The following is a 19,094-nucleotide window of genomic DNA, read 5'->3' on the forward strand; positions in this document are numbered from 1 at the left end:
AATGAAATATGTCATAGGCTAAAATAAAATATGTAATAAGCTAAAATAAAATATGTCATAAGCTAAAATAAAATATGTCATAAGCTAAGATAAAATATGTCATAAGCTAAAATGAAATATGTCATAAGCTAAAATAAAATATGTCATAAGCTAAAATAAAATATGTCATAAGCTAAAATAAAATATGTCATAAGCTAAAATGAAATATGTCATAAGCTAAAATAAAATATGTCATAAGCTAAAATAAAATATGTCATAAGCTAAAATAAAATATGTCATAAGCTAAAATGAAATATGTCATAAGCTAAAATAAAATATGTCATAAGCTAAAATGAAATATGTCATAAGCTAAAATGAAATATGTCATAAGCTAAAATGAAATATGTCATAAGCTAAAATGAAATATGTCATAAGCTAAAATAAAATATGTCATAAGCTAAAATAAAATATGTCATAAGCTAAAATAAAATATGTCATAAGCTAAAATAAAATATGTCATAAGCTAAAATGAAATATGTCATAAGCTAAAATAAAATATGTCATAAGCTAAAATAAAATATGTCATAAGCTAAAATGAAATATGTCATAAGCTAAAATTAAATATGTCATAAGCTAAAATGAAATATGTCATAAGCTAAAATAAAATATGTCATAAGCTAAAATGAAATATGTCATAAGCTACAATAAAATATGTCATAAGCTAAAATAAAATATGTCATAAGCTAAAATGAAATATGTCATAAGCTAAAATGAAATATGTCATAAGCTAAAATAAAATATGTCATAAGCTAAAATGAAATATGTCATAAGCTAAAATGAAATATGTCATAAGCTAAAATAAAATATGTCATAAGCTAAAATGAAATATGTCATAAGCTAAGATAAAATATGTCATAAGCTAAAATAAAATATGTCATAAGCTAAAATAAAATATGTCATAAGCTAAAATGAAATATGTCATAAGCTAAAATAAAATATGTCATAAGCTAAAATAAAATATGTCATAGGCTAAAATAAAATATGTCATAAGCTAAAATGAAATATGTCATAAGCTAAAATAAAATATGTCATAAGCTAAAATGAAATATGTCATAGGCTAAAATAAAATATGTAATAAGCTAAAATAAAATATGTCATAAGCTAAAATAAAATATGTCATAAGCTAAGATAAAATATGTCATAAGCTAAAATAAAATATGTCATAAGCTAAAATGAAATATGTCATAAGCTAAAATAAAATATGTCATAAGCTAAAATGAAATATGTCATAAGCTAAAATAAAATATGTCATAAGCTAAAATAAAATATGTCATAAGCTAAAATAAAATATGTCATAAGCTAAAATAAAATATGTCATAAGCTAAAATAAAATATGTCATAAGCTAAAATAAAATATGTCATAAGCTAAAATAAAATATGTCATAAGCTAAAATAAAATATGTCATAAGCTAAAATGAAATATGTCATAAGCTAAAATGAAATATGTCATAAGCTAAAATAAAATATGTCATCAGCTAAAATGAAATATGTCATAAGCTACAATAAAATATGTCATAAGCTAAAATGAAATATGTCATAAGCTAAAATAAAATATGTCATAAGCTAAAATGAAATATGTCATAAGCTAAAATGAAATATGTCATAAGCTAAAATAAAATATGTCATAAGCTAAAATGAAATATGTCATAAGCTAAAATAAAATATGTCATAAGCTAAAATGAAATATGTCATAAGCTAAAATGAAATATGTCATAAGCTAAAATGAAATATGTCATAAGCTAAAATAAAATATGTCATAAGCTAAAATAAAATATGTTATAAGCTAAAATGAAATATATCATAAGCTAAAATGAAATATGTCATAAGCTAAAATAAAATATGTCATAAGCTAAAATGAAATATGTCATAAGCTAAAATGAAATATGTCATAAGCTAAAATTAAATATGTCATAAGCTAAAATGAAATATGTCATAAGCTAAAATAAAATGTCATAAGCTAAAATAAAATATGTCATAAGCTAAAATGAAATATGTCATAAGCTAAAATAAAATATGTCATAAGCTAAAATAAAATATGTCATAAGCTAAAATGAAATATGTCATAAGCTAAAATGAAATATGTCATAAGCTAAAATAAAATGTCATAAGCTAAAATGAAATATGTCATAAGCTACAATAAAATATGTCATAAGCTAAAATAAAATATGTCATAAGCTAAAATGAAATATGTCATAAGCTAAAATGAAATATGTCATAAGCTAAAATAAAATATGTCATAAGCTAAAATGAAATATGTCATAAGCTAAAATGAAATATTTCATAAGCTAAAATAAAATATGTCATAAGCTAAAATAAAATATGTCATAAGCTAAAATAAAATATGTCATAAGCTAAAATAAAATATGTCATAAGCTAAAATGAAATATGTCATAAGCTAAAATAAAATATGTCATAAGCTAAAATGAAATATATCATAAGCTAAAATGAAATATGTCATAAGCTAAAATGAAATATGTCATAAGCTAAAATAAAATATGTCATAAGCTAAAATGAAATATGTCATAAGCTAAAATGAAATATGTCATAAGCTAAAATAAAATATGTCATAAGCTAAAATAAAATATGTCATAAGCTAAAATAAAATATGTCATAAGCTAAAATAAAATATGTTGCCGATCAACTTAGATATTTAACATTTTTCCAATATAAAAACAATAATTACCATCCTTCTAGCTTTCCCATTGTGAAATTCTAATCATTATGTTTTGTTATTTTTTCTCCTTATTATAACTTATTCATACTAACAAAAAGGTGGCAGCAGTAAAGTTTAGTTATGGAATATTACTATAAAAATGGGAGAATCTTGACAGAGTTTCACAATATTTCAGTCTTATTATCAACCAAAGAGAATTCTACCCACACGTGCCCATAAAGATGCAATATCGACTTTATACCCATGAACTGTGAATTGTCTAATATTTTCTCTTTTACTCCTTGTTATATTATTTTAATATTAACAAAAATAATGACGAATCATATGAGTGACCCACATATGTGCTGGGAAATAAATTTCAGTTGTATTTTTCCATACGAGGCATTGCAAAAGACGACCGATTGGATCACATTCTCTTGTTGTTGGGGAAAGAAGAGCTAAGACGATATAATTCTTGGCCATTTAGAAATGAGGCCGACAGACACAATCCTGCTATAATTTGGGAGAGATTTCTACGTTCATTTTCAGATTGCACACTACTGCTTACAAAATTACTCTCAAAACGAAACAGAAAATATTGATGATTTTCTTGTGAGGTGCAGGCTGCAAGCACACCAACGTAAGTTCAAAACGAAACAGAAAATATTGATGATTTTCTCGTGAGGTGCAGGCTGCAAGCACACCAACGTAAGTTCAAAACGAAACAGAAAATATTGATGATTTTCTCGTGAGGTGCAGGCTGCAAGCACACCAACGTAAGTTCAAAACGAAACAGAAAATATTGATGATTTTCTCGTGAGGTGCAGGCTGCAAGCACACCAACGTAAGTTCAAAACGAAACAGAAAATATTGATGATTTTCTCGTGAGGTGCAGGCTGCAAGCACACCAACGTAAGTTCAAAACGAAACAGAAAATATTAATGATTTTCTCGTGAGGTGCAGGCTGCAAGCACACCAACGTAAGTTTAAAGACAAGTGGGAATTGGAAGAACATGTGATTGATCAGATAATTGTTGGAACTAAATTTCTGGAGTTGTAAAAGCAGAAACGAAGTCATGTCCATGGCCGAAGTACTAAAGCTAGGAGGCTTCGATATGATTAACATGAAAAGTATGGGTGAACTACAAGGAAAGGGTGACACTCAAATGAACGTAATAAAGACATGAAAGCATGCTGGCGTCATCATCAGAGTGAGAATTGCTCAGCATGCGGATGAAAGAACCACTGAGCTAAAGTGTGCCAGATCAAAAATGTAAAAAAATACAAAAGAACTGACAGGAAGCTACAAATGAACAGGCTTACCAAGAAATTTCTATTGGCACAACTTAAATTTAAAAACCATGTTGATGAATTTGATATATCATTTTTATTCAATGCAGGAGCATGGAGAAAAAAAGCCAAAAGTATTCACCACACAAGACGTTATACTACAAAACAGGAAAGGTGTGCACGAACTGAAGATCAAGGTATACACAGGTGTGAGGGAAAATACACTCCCCTTACATACATTCCAAATAATGTTTCCGGAATATGTAGACCAGAATAGACATCCATGTCTAGGCATGACTCAAACTAAAACAGCAGTTCTTATTGCGTACAATGACTCAAACTAAAATAGCAGTTCTTATTGCGTACAATGGCTCAAAATAAAACAGCAGTTCTTATTGCGTGCAATGACTCAAAATAAAACAGCAGTTTTTATTGCGTACAATGACTCAAACTAAAACAGCAGTTCTTATTGCGTACAATGACTCAAAATAAAACAGCAATTCTTATTGCGTACAATGACTCAAACTAAAACAGCAGTTCTTATTGCGTACAATGGCTCAAACTAAAACAGCAGTTCTTATTGCGTACAATGGCTCAAAATAAAACAGCAGTTCTTATTGTGTACAATGACTCAAACTAAAACAGCAGTTCCTATTGCATACAATGGCTCAAAATAAAACAGCAGGTCTTATTGCATACAATGGCTCAAAATAAAACAGCAGTTCTTATTGCGTACAATGGCTCAAAATAAAACAGCAGGTCTTATTGCGTACAATGACTCAAAATAAAACAGCAGTTCTTATTGCGTGCAATGGCTCAAAATAAAACAGCAGTTCTTATTGCGTACAATGACTCAAACTAAAACAGCAGGTCTTATTGCGTACAATGACTCAAACTAAAACAGCAGTTCTTATTGCGTACAATGACTCAAACACAAACAGCAGTTCTTATTGCGTACAATGACTCAAAATAAAACAGCAGTTCTTTTTGCGTACAATGACTCAAAATAAAACAGCAGTTCCTATTGCGTACAATGACTCAAACTAAAACAGCAGTTCTTATTGCGTACAATGACTCAAACTAAAACAGCAGTTCTTTTTACGTACAATGACTCAAAATAAAACAGCAGGTCTTATTGCGTACAATGACTCAAAATAAAACAGCAGGTCTTATTGCGTACAATGGCTCAAAATAAAACAGCAGTTCTTATTGCGTACAGTGGCTCAAAATAAAACAGCAGTTCTTATTGCGTACAATGGCTCAAAGTAAAACAGCAGTTCTTATTGCCTACAATGGCTCAAAATAAGACAGCAGTTCTTACTGCGGACAATGGCTCAAAATAAAACAGCAGTTCTTACTGCGTACAATGGCTCAAAATAAAACAGCAGTTCTTACTGCGTACAATGGCTCAAAATAAAACAGCAGTTCTTACTGCGTACAATGGCTCAAAATAAAACAGCAGTTCTTATTGCATACAATGGCTCAAAATAAAACAGCAGTTCTTATTGCGTACAATGGCTCAAAATAAAACAGCAGTTCTTATTGCGTACAATGACTCAAAATAAAACAGCAGTTCTTATTGCGTCATGTGTCATGGTATTGATTATCTTATGAAACATGTGCCATGATATGGATTTTCTTTAATGAAACATGTGTCATGATATGGATTTTCTTATGAAACATGTGTCATGATATTGAATATCTTATGAAACATGTCATGATTTGGATTATCTTATGAAACATGTGTCATGATATGGATTTACTTTAATGAAACATGTGTCATGATATGGATTTTCTTATGAAACATGTGTCATGATATGGAATATCATGAAACGTGTCATGATATGGATTATCTTATGAAACATGTGTCATGATATGGATTTACTTTAATGAAACATGTGTCATGATATGGATTTTCTTATGAAACATGTGTCATGATATGGATTTTCTTATGAAACATGTGTCATGTTATGGATTTTCTTATGAAACATGTGTCATGATATGGATTTTCTTTAATGAAACATGTGTCATGATATGGATTTTCTTTAATGAAACATGTGTCATGATATGGATTTTCGTTAATGAAACATGTGTCATGATATGGATTATCTTATGAAACATGTGTCATGATATAGATTATCTTATGAAACGTGTCATGATATGGATTATCTTATGAAACATGTGTCATGATATGGATTTTATTTAATGAAACATGTGTCATGATATGGATTATCTTATGAAACATGTGTCATGATATGGATTATCTTATGAAACATGTGTCATGATATGGGTTTTCTTTAATGAAACATGTGTCATGATATGGATTTTCTTTAATGAAACATGTCATGATATGGATTTTCTTTAATGAAACATGTCATGATATGGATTATCTTATGAAACATGTTCCATGATATGGATTATCTTATGAAACATATGTCATGATATGGATTTTCTTTAATGAAACATGTGTCATGATATGGATTTTCTTATGAAACATGTGTCATGATATGGAGTTTCTTTAATGAAACATGTGTCATGATATGGATTTTCTTATGAAACATGTGTCATGATATGGAGTTTCTTTAATGAAACATGTGTCATGATATGGATTTTCTTATGAAACATGTGTCATGATATGGATTTTCTTATGAAACATGTGTCATGATATGGGTTTTCTTTAATGAAACATGTGTCATGATATGGATTTTCTTTAATGAAACATGTCATGATATGGATGTTCTTTAATGAACCATATGTCATGATATGGATTATCTTATGAAACATGTGTCATGATATGGATTATCTTTAATGAAACATGTGTCATGATATGGATTTTCTTATGAAACATGTGCCATGATATGGATTATCTTTAATGAAACATGTGTCATGATATGGATTTTCTTATGAAACATGTGTCATGATATGGATTATCTTTAATGAAACATGTGTCATGATATGGATTTTCTTATGAAACATGTGTCATGATATGGATTTTCTTATGAAACATATGTCATGATATGGATTTTCTTATGAAACATGTGTCATGATATGGATTTTCTTTAATTAAACATATGTCATGATATGGATTTTCTTATGAAACATGTGTCATGATATAGATTTTCTTATGAAACATGTGTCATGATATAGATTTTCTTATGAAACATGTGTCATGATATGGATTTTCTTATGAAACATGTGTCATGATATGGATTTTCTTATGAAACATGTGTCATGATATGGATTTTCTTATGAAACATGTGTCATGATATAGATTATCTTTAATGAAACATGTGTCATTATATGGATTTTCTTTAATGAAACATGTGTCATGATATGGATTTTCTTTAATAAAACATATGTCATGATATGGATTTTCTTATGAAACATGTGTCATGATATGGATTATCTTTAATGAAACATGTGTCATGATATGGATTTTCTTTAATGAAACATGTGTCATTATATGGATTATCTTTAATGAAACATGTGTCATGATATGGATTTTCTTATTAAACATGTGCCATGATATGGATTATCTTTAATGAAACATGTGTCATGATATGGATTTTCTTATGAAACATGTGTCATGATATGGATTATCTTTAATGAAACATGTGTCATGATATGGATTTTCTTTAATGAAACATGTGTCATGATATAGATTTTCTTTTGAAACATGTGTCATGATATGGATTTTCTTATGAAACATGTGTCATGATATGGATTTTCTTTAATGAAACATGTGTCATGATATGGATTTTCTTTAATGAAACATGTGTCATGATATGGATTTTCTTATGAAACATGTGTCATGATATGGATTTTCTTATGAAACATGTGTCATGATATGGATTTTCTTATGAAACATGTGTCATGATATGGATTTTCTTATGAAACATGTGTCATGATATGGATTTTCTTATGAAACATGTGTCATGATATGGATTTTCTTATGATACATGTGTCATGATATGGATTATCTTTAATGAAACATGTGTCATGATATGGATTTTATTTAATGAAACATGTGTCATGATATGGATTATCTTATGAAACATGTGTCATGATATGGATTATCTTTAATGAAACATGTGTCATGATATGGATTTTCTTTAATGAAACATGTGTCATGATATGGATTTTCTTATGAAACACGTGTCATGATATGGAATATCTTATGAAACGTGTCATGATATGGATTATCTTATGAAACATGTGTCATGATATGGATTTTCTTTAATGAAACATGTGTCATGATATGGATTTTCTTATGAAACATGTGTCATGATATGGAATATCTTATGAAACGTGTCATGATATGGATTATCTTATGAAACATGTGTCATGATATGGATTTACTTTAATGAAACATGTGTCATGATATGGATTGTCTTATGAAACATAGGTCATGATATGGATTTTCTTTAATGAAACATGTGTCATGATATGGATTTTCTTATGAAACATGTGTCATGATATGGATTTTCTTTAATTAAACATATGTCATGATATGGATTTTCTTATGAAACATGTGTCATGATATAGATTTTCTTATGAAACATGTGTCATGATATAGATTTTCTTATGAAACATGTGTCATGATATGGATTTTCTTATGAAACATGTGTCATGATATGGATTATCTTTAATGAAACATGTGTCATGATATGGATTTTCTTTAATGAAACATGTGTCATGATATAGATTTTCTTTTGAAACATGTGTCATGATATGGATTTTCTTATGAAACATGTGTCATGATATGGATTTTCTTTAATGAAACATGTGTCATGATATGGATTTTCTTTAATGAAACATGTGTCATGATATGGATTTTCTTATGAAACATGTGTCATGATATGGATTTTCTTATGAAACATGTGTCATGATATGGATTTTCTTATGAAACATGTGTCATGATATGGATTTTCTTATGAAACATGTGTCATGATATGGATTTTCTTATGAAACATGTGTCATGATATGGATTTTCTTTAATGAAACATGTGTCATGATATGGATTTTCTTTAATGAAACATATATCATGATATGGATTTTCTTATGAAACATGTGTCATGATATGGATTTTCTTATGAAACATGTGTCATGATATAGATTTTCTTATGAAACATGTGTCATGATATGGATTTTCTTATGAAACATGTGTCATGATATGGATTTTCTTATGAAACATGTGTCATGATATGGATTTTCTTATGAAACATGTGTCATGATATGGATTTTCTTATGAAACATGTGTCATGATATGGATTATCTTTAATGAAACATGTGTCATGATATGGATTTTCTTATGAAACATGTGTCATGATATGGATTTTCTTATGAAACATGTGTCATGATATGGATTTTCTTTAATGAAACATGTGTCATGATATGGATTTTCTTATGAAACATGTGTCATGATATGGATTTTCTTATGAAACATGTGTCATGATATGGATCTTCTTATGAAATATGTGTCATGATATGGATTTTCTTATGAAACATGTGTCATGATATGGATTTTCTTTAATGAAACATGTGTCATGATATGGATTTTCTTACCGGATTTTCTTGCTTAACTGTACAAGTTACGTCCTTTTTCATGAATAACAAAATGGACGTCTTGTTATTTCTTCTCATTATAACTTATTCTTACATTTCAAATATTCCAGAAAAGGTACAACACTCTGATTGTTTACAGTGGAATCCAAAAATAAAAATAAAAATAAAATCAATATATTTCTTACTAACTGGTGTTACTCAACCAGAAAGCCATGTTAACTAATTCAATATTCTGAGTTGTCTATAACCCACTTCCTCTAAAAAATATAATCAGTTTTAAACCTAGTTTCATTCTAAGTAATTTATATGACTAAAATAGAATTTTACTCCAAAGAAAAACACTTAAAATTTCAGTTTCTTTGTTAACAGATTTGAAAAAAAAGTAACTATTTTTGATTCTCTGAAATTTAGCAGATTTAGGAAACAGTAAAACTGTCAAATAGAAAGTAATTTTCAAAGCAAAAAAAAAAAAAACAAAAAACAAAAAAAAACACAAAACATGATAAACAAAAGACTGTACAGCTGCAAACCTCACAGTTGCTATAGTTTTTTTTATTTAGTTTTTTTTATGTAGAATATTTTCTTTTTGAAATCATTTTAATTAATTCTCATTTACAGGGTTTATCATTAAGTGGAGGAGATGAAAAAGAAACACAAGAAAAGTTAAAAAAAGAAATTTTCCAGAATTATGGTCATTTAACAGAAAATGTTTATGTTTGCAGTGACACACAATGTGCACTTTTTACTGCCACAGATAAAGGTAACACATTCAGCCATATTTTTCTTTTGGTCTCCAAAATCAAAATCTTGAATTAGTGTTTATTGTTTCTTTGAAGTGTTGTATGTCATTTTCTGTTTTGATTAAAAAATAGACAGCATATTTGGATGATTCAACTACTGTTCACATGTTTATGATTAATAATACGAGTACAATAATCTAAATAATACAATTCAGCAACAACACAAAACATTTTATGAACATATAATTCTTACTGTTTTACATTTTTTGTTGACAGATGTAGTAAAAATATTTAGATTATTTGTAGACTTTGGATTTAATGAAGCTTTTTTTTAATTTCTGACAATATTTATTAATCAACAATTTCACAGAAAATTACCATGAAGTCTCAAACACAAACTGTTCATTTAATTGAGTTTTCTTATTAGTATAAACTGATATCCATAATTGATAACTGTTGTCCTGTTTATTTAGTAAGATGCCATTGTAATAATGTTAAAAAATTAAGTATAATCTTATTTTTCCTCATGATAATTTTTACAGTAACAAGTAAGGGTCTTCAGGTTCCGTGTCTGAAATGAGTAGATATCGGATTGGCAGACTATGTGATCCTTTTTTATCCATTTAAATTTAAAGAATGTAAAGAGTATGGAAACAAAAAACTGTTTCTTGGATACTTTAAAGACAAAACATCTTCAATTTGTTCAGTCAAGTTGAAAAAATAAATGAATTATGAAAGACCAAGAAAAATTTGCTTTTTCTTTGCAAAAAATATTTGAACAATGTCTGATTTTGATTTATTAACCCAGATTTTAAATCAGTTGATAAAAATTGAATATTCATGTTTGTTTTTAGTGGTTCAGCAAAGATTACTTGGATTATTTCTTTAGTTTAAATTATTATAAGAGATTAAGAATCTTTTACAAAAATTTACTAAAACTGAAAACCTTCCAAATCTGAAAGTGTTTTAAATAAAGCATCCTAAATGGGAAATTGCACATGTCACATATTATGTTGTAGCTTGATTGTTTTTATCTCATACCTATCCTATCATATCATCCAGTTTTGTACTAAACCTCAACATCTTTTATAAGTGGGCCAGAGTTATCTCCCTTGGAGATGTTTGTGACTTGGTGTTAAAACACTAAAGATCGCTATTATCTAGAGATTGTTCATAAACAAAACTTTGTCTCTTATTGTTATGAACATGCTTTTTTAATTCCTTACTTTTGTGTTATCTTTCCGATTAAGTCAACTGACTCTTAGAATCAATGGTGAAAGAATCAAGGCATAAGAATAAGTAACTTTCATCATCCATTTTATTTCGTCTTTCGAAAACATTTTTCATGTGTTTCCATGTGTTGTCAAGTGTAATTCTTGTCTCAGGATTCATTTCTTCCTTATTATTACTTTATGTATCTTCTAGTATTTCATGTCTCTTTAAATGTTTGTGCCGACAAAAAACTGTAAATAAATTTTGTTAATCAACTGTTTCCTTTCTTTCGATCATAAACTAATGAAAAATTATTTGTACGTGTTGAGAGAAAAATGCATTTCCAATAAATGTGTAGCTAAAATGAGAAAGTGAATATCAAATATTCAAAAAATTTTATATAGTCGTTTTATGCTGATGAAATAAGTAACACATTTTTGTTTTGCTTTGAATAAAAATGAAACAATGTTTGATTTTGGCCTGGTATTTATCTTTTATTTGAAATAAAAAAGTTTGGTCCATTTCTTGCAGCAAAATCAAATTTCAAATTAATTCAATTTTACACAGTAGAATGCACCATCTTTTTTATATACTGCTTATGTACATAAAATATCAGTTACAGGGTCAATTGATTTGCATATTGGTTTTGAAGAAGGACATTTTATTAATTAACTATTAATTAACTGCTGGTGCTACCAGATCAGGCTGTCTATAGCTTCCTGAGACGAAATACACCTACATTGAATTTCTGTTTTTGTTTCTATTCTCTTTTGTAAAACTTAATTATGTTCTGCCAAAACAAAAACAAACGCCCCCCCCATTTCCTTACTGGCTTCCTAAATTAAAACAGTCTAGCCAATAAGACAACAACCTTTTTGCAAAACTCAATTATTTTCTGCAAGGCCGAAAATGAAAACAACAATCCACCAAGAACATCAAACCAAACTTTATGATTAAGAAATAATAAAAACAACAATCTACCAAGAACATCAAACCAAACTTTATGATTAAGAAATAATAAAAACAACAATCCACCAAGAACATCAAAACAAACTTTATGATTAAGAAATAATAAAAACAAAAATCCATCAAGAACACCAAACCAAACTTTATGATTAAGAAATAATAAAAACAACAATCCATCAAGAACATCAAACCAAACTTTATGATTAAGAAATAATAAACACAACAATCCACCAAGAACACCAAACCAAACTTTATGATTAAGAAATAATAAAAACAACAATCCACCAAGAACATCAAACCAAGCTTTATGATTAAGAAACAATAAAAACAACAATCAATCTAGAAATTCAAACCAAGCTTTATGATTAAGAAATAATAAAAACAACAATCCACAAAGAAATTCAAACCAAACTTTATGATTAAGAAATAATAAAAACAACAATCCACCAAGAAATTCAAACCAAACATTATGATTAAGAAATAATAAAAACAACAATCCATCAAGAACATCAAACCAAAATTGATGATTAAGAAATAATAAAAACAAGAATCCACCAAGAAATTCAAACCAAACTTTATGATTAAGAAATAATAAAAACAACAATCCATCAAGAACACCAAACCAAAATTGATGATTAAGAAATAATAAAAACAACAATCCACCAAGAAATTCAAACCAAACTTTATGATTAAGAAATAATAAAACCAACAATCCACCAAGAACACCAAACCAAACTTTATGATTAAGAAATAATAAAAACAACAATCCATCAAGAACACCAAACCAAAATTGATGATTAAGAAATAATAAAAACAACAATCCATCAGTAACATCAAACCAAACTTTATGATTAGGAAATAATAAAAATTACAATCCATCACGAACATCAAACCACGCTTTATGATTAAGAAATAATAAAAACAACAATCCACCAAGAACATCAAACCAAACTTTATGATTAGGAAATAATAAAAACAATAATCCACCAAGAACATCAAACCAAGCTTTATGATTAGGAAATAATAAAAACAACAATCCATCAAGAACCCCAAACCAAGCTTTATGATTAAGAAATAATAAAAAACAATCAACCAAGAACATCAAACCAAACTTTATGATTAAGAAATAATAAAAACAATAATCCACCATGAAATTCAAACCAAACTTTATGATTAGGAAATAATAAAAACAACAATCCACCAAGAACATCAAACCAAACTTTATGATTAAGCAATAATAAAAACAACCATCCACCAAGAAATTCAAACCAAACTTTATGATTAGGAAATAATAAAAACAACAATCCACCAAGAAATTCAAACCAAGCTTTATGATTAAGAAATAATAAAAACAACAATACACCAAGAAATTCAAACCAAACTTTATGATTAAGAAATAATAAAAACAACAATCCACCAAGAAATTCAAACCAAACTTTATGATTAAGAAATAATAAAAACAACAATCCACCAAGAAATTCAAACCAAGCTTTATGATTAAGAAATAATAAAAACAACAATCCACCAAGAAATTAAAACCAAACTTTATGATTAAGAAATAATAAAAACAACAATACACCAAGAAATTCAAACCAAACTTTATGATTAAGAAATAATAAAAACAACAATCCACCAAGAAATTCAAACCAAATTTATGATTAAGAAATAATAAAAACAACAATCCACCAAGAAATTCAAACCAAACTTTATGATTAAGAAATAATAAAAACAACAATCCACCAAGAAATTAAAACCAAACTTTATGATTAAGAAATAATAAAAACAACAATCCACCAAGAAATTAAAACCAAACTTTATGATTAAGAAATAATAAAAACAACAATCCACCAAGAAATTCAAACCAAGCTTTATGATTAAGAAATAATAAAAACAACAATCCACCAAGAAATTCAAACCGAACTTTATGATTAAGAAATAATAAAAACAACAATCCACCAAGAAATTCAAACCAAGCTTTATGATTAAGAAATAATAAAAACAACAATCCACCAAGAAATTCAAACCAAACTTTATGATTAAGAAATAATAAAAACAACAATCCACCAAGAAGATCAAACAAACTTTATGATTAAGAAATAATAAAAACAACAATCCACCAAGAACACCAAACCAAACTTTATGATTAAGAAATAATAAAAACAACAATCCACCAATAAATTCAAACTAAACTTTATGATTAAGAAATAATAAAAACAACAATCCACCAAGAAATTCAAACCAAACTTTATAATTGAGAAATAATAAAAACAACAATACACCAAGAAATTCAAACCAAACTTTATGATTAAGAAATAATAAAAACAACAATCCACCAAGAAATTCAAACCAAACTTTATGATTAAGAAATAATAAAAACAACAATCCACCCAGAAATTCAAACCAAACTTTATGATTAAGAAATAATAAAAACAACAATCTGAAGTGAATAGTATCAGTAAGTAAAGAATTGCCTTTTAGAAAGGTTTTATTAACTGTAAAATACACGTACGCTCTTGAAAGGATCGAGCGGGAAAATGAAATAGAGGGCGCTTTTATTATGAATGTCAATCCCAAGGGGGATAACTCTTAACAACAAATTAAATCATAACATTTTCCCCGTCCTAAAGTATTCAAGTAAGGGGTAATTAATTATAGACAAATTTTTTTTTTTTTTTTTTTTTTTTTTTTTACAATCACATAAGAATCATTTTATTTACAAATAACATATGAACCCAAACTGCAGTTTTTTCAATATTTAGTCACAAAATCCTTATATTTACTAGGGAATTGTCGAACTCGGGACGACCTCCGCACAGATTGGCAGGAATGCTGATTTTCAGTATTATTTTTTAGTGAAATCTGATTTTCTTCAAGATCAGACGATTGATTTTTGTCTTCCTCATGACCAATGTTTTCATTAGTAGAAGGTTCAAATAAAGTCTCTGAAGTAGTAGGATTATTATTAGAGTTTTCTTCATTTGATGAGTTTGGAGCTAAGTCTTGAACGTTGACAGTGGTTTCAGTACCAGAAGGTAGTTGAACATAAGCGTAGTGGGGGTTGACATCTATTAGGGTGGCAGGCGTTACAGGAGGGTCATGTTTACTTGTTTTAGTGTGGTTTCTAATATATATTGGGCCTGGTTTAACCCAAGAAGGAATTGAAATTCCGGAAGCAGATTTACAACTATATTTAAATAGTCTATCATGGGGAGTCATATTAGTGGCAGTACAAAGTAATGATCTAATTGAATGAAGTGCGTCCGGTAATATGTCTTCCCAATAAGGTAGTTTCATTTGATTAGAATGTAATGTTGTTTGAATGGCCTTCCATAAGGTACCGTTGAGTTTTTCAATCTGTCCATTGCCTTCAGGATGATATCTACTTGTTTTAGAAGTAGCAATTCCTTTTTTGTGTAAAAAATCCTTTATTTCTCTTGCTAAGAAATCAGAAGCACGGTCAGTATGTATCATGTCAGGCAAACCAAAAATTGAAAAGAGTTTGTTTAGACAGTGGATAATGGTTTTGCTTGTCATATCTCTGCAAGGAAAAGCGAAAGGAAAACGGGAATACTCATCAATTAGAGTAAGTAGATATTTGTTGCCATGTATAGAAGTAGGTAGAGGGCCTTTAAAATCAAGATTTAATCGTTGAAAAGGTAATATGGCTTGAATGAGAGTCCCTCCATTGGTATTGGCGAATTTGGGTTTCAGTAATTGACAGGATGAGCAAGAGTCAGTAATATTCTTAATTTGATCCAAAGTAAAAGGGAGGTTCCTCGTTCTTATAAAATGGCTTAGTCTTGAAACACCAGGATGACATAATTGTTTATGTAAATCACGAAGATCTTGTAGATTGTAAGTAAGAGCAGAGATGCGAGAGAATGTGTCAGCAGCAATATTTTCAGGTCCAGGTCGATAAACTATAGTGAAATTGTATTGGGATAATTCTATACGCCAACGACATATTTTGTCATTCTTAATTTTTGATTTTCTTTTATTGTCGAATATGAAGCTGATGCTCTTCTGATCTGTGATGACTTTAAAGTGCCTGCCGAGTAGAAAATGTCGCCACTTACGGAGAGCTTCTACAATAGCGGCTGCCTCTTTTTCTACTGCATGGTGCTTAATTTCGTTAGTATTGAGAGTTCTTGAAAAAAATGCAATAGGACGACCTTCTTGATTTAGTGTTGCAGCAATGCAATAGTTACTAGCGTCCGTTTCTACTTCAAATTCTTTATTTGGATCTACCGTTATTAAAGTGGCGTCTTTTAGATCATTTTTCAATGTTTGAAAAGATTTTAATACAGATGGAGGTAGTGGAAATTCTTTGTTTTGATTTAGTAATAAAATTTTATCAGAAAATTTTTTAATGAATTTGCAGTAATAGGAAAACATTCCAACTATTCTTTTTTGAGATTTAAGATTCAGCGGAGGTGGCATTTCGAGTAATGGTTTTAGTCTTTGATAATCGGGAGCTATTTGATTATTTTCTATGGTGTAGCCGAGTAGAGTAATAGAACTAGAAGAAATTATGCTTTTATTTTCATTTAAAGTGATGTTATATTGTTTAGCAATTTTGTAGAATTTTTGAAGATTGTAATCGTGTTCTTCTTGATTTTTCCCACATATAGTTACGTTATCAACATACACAAAGGTATCGGTTAGATTTTCTTTTTCTATAATATAGTCTATGCTCCTCTGGAAAGCACTTACTCCATTGGTGACGCCAAAAGGAAGACGAGTAAATTGAAAAAGTTTGCCGCTTACTTCAAACGCAGTGAATTTACGATCAGCATGATTTATAGGTATTTGGTGATAAGCAGATTTTAGGTCGAGAGTAGAGAAGATGTTATCTTGAGCGATGTCGTCTACCATCTTATTGATATTAGGCATTGGGTAAGCGTCTAGTTCCGTGAATCTATTAATGGTATCGCTGTAGTCGACTACCATTCTTTTCTTATGATTCTCATTCGAAGTTACAAGAACTTGCGCTCGCCACGGAGATATCGAAGGTTCAATTATGCCTTCTTTCAACATTCTAGCAGTCTCTTCTTTTATGAATTTGTTGGCGGCAAAAGTGTAACGTCGGGATTTTGTCGCAATAGAAGTAGTATGAGGAGAAAGATTAGAAAAGAGAGGAGGGGGTGGAACGTTTATGGTAGGAAAAAAATTATTCGTGTTTATAGCTCCAATTATAAGTTTGTCTCTAGGACCGTCGAATTTAAGTGTTACTTTTTTATATTTTTTTAAAATATCTTTTCCGATTATTAAATCAATGAAAAGGTTTTCAATGATTTCAATTGTTATTCCAGAATGGGTTTTATCTTTCAGTATTAAATCCACGACAGCTTCGCCAGTTATTTTAGCATGTTGATCGGAAGCAGCCAGAGCTATAGTTTTGTTTTTAGGTATTGTGAAGAGTTTAAGTTTTTTAGCAGTATTTTCATTAATGAATGTTTTTACACTGCCGGAGTCCACCATAGCGTTCACGAAGTGCCCGTTAATTTGGCATTGAGTGAATGTGACATCTTTGGAGTTAGTTCCTAGTCAGGATAGAGAAGGTGAGGGGTAGTCAGAGTCGTCATAAAGAACAGCAGTATGAGTGTTAGAAATAGAAGATTTACACACTTTAGCCCAATGACCATTTTTTTTTTGCATTTTTTACATTCGGCGTTTCGTGCAGGACATAAATATCGAGGATGACGTGATTTTCCACAGAAAAAACAAACCCCTTTTAGATGCATATTTTCTTTAGTCACAGCTATACGATTGTAGCCCGAAGGATTATTTGTAGCTGCTACAGTAAAGTTATTTGCGTAGCTTATCGAATGCTTTTCTGCTTGTTCAAGAGATCTGGCCGTGGCATATGTGTCTTGTAAAGTCAGGATGGGTTTTTCTAACAGTCGTTGTCGGATGGACGAAGAAGAAATTCCACCGATGAAAGCTTCCCGAATGTATTGATTTTTGTTTTCTTCAGCAGAAACCGCTTCGAAGTTACATGTTTTGGCAAGCATTTCCAATTGTAGTATGAAGGCATCTATATTTTGTGTTGTTTGTTGCTTCGTCGTCATCAATCGATATCTATTATAAACAATATTTTCAGGTTTAATATAAGCGGCGTCCAATGTTCTTAATGCACTATCGTAGTCGGTTTTATCGCTTATTAAATCGAAAACAGAGGCTGAAATACAATTGATCAAGGCAAAGAAATTATCTGAAGTGTTTTCGATTAATCCGTTATTATGTGAGCGGATATAATTCTGGAGGGTTAATTTCCAATGCCTATAGGATTTTTCGGAATTAGGGCATGTAGGTTCCACCTCGAATCTGTCGGGACGTAAGATTCGATCCATTATTTTTTTATTTTTATTTTACAGTTAATAAAATTGAAGTGAATAGTATCAGTAAGTAAAGAATTGCCTTTTAGAAAGGTTTATTAACTGTAAAATACACGTACGCTCTTGAAAGGATCGAGCGGGAAAATGAAACAGAGGGCGCTTTTATTATGAATGTCAATCCCAAGGGGGATAACTCTTAACAACAAATTAAATCATAACACAATCCTCCAAGAAGTTCAAACCAAACTTTATGATTAAGAAATAATAAAAACAACAATCCACCAAGAACAT

At 29.2% G+C, this 19,094-nt stretch overlaps 1 protein-coding gene across 3 annotated transcripts in view; it reads left to right on the forward strand.

The window, feature by feature from the left end:
- The window catches only part of LOC145246004 (N-acetyl-D-glucosamine kinase-like), a 238,909-nt gene that overhangs the window by 73,239 nt on the left and 146,576 nt on the right, over positions 1-19,094 (forward strand). For all 3 annotated transcript variants that reach the window (XM_080107803.1, XM_080107806.1, XM_080107804.1), the window contains one exon: positions 10,166-10,307. In XM_080107803.1, the coding sequence (XP_079963929.1) occupies positions 10,166-10,307 (142 nt within the window). The remainder of the gene's footprint in view (positions 1-10,165; positions 10,308-19,094) is intronic.

This window comes from Euprymna scolopes, chromosome 23 (genome assembly GCF_053919585.1).
Source record: "Euprymna scolopes isolate OS-2025 chromosome 23, ASM5391958v1, whole genome shotgun sequence".
Taxonomy (NCBI): Eukaryota; Metazoa; Mollusca; class Cephalopoda; order Sepiida; family Sepiolidae; genus Euprymna; species Euprymna scolopes.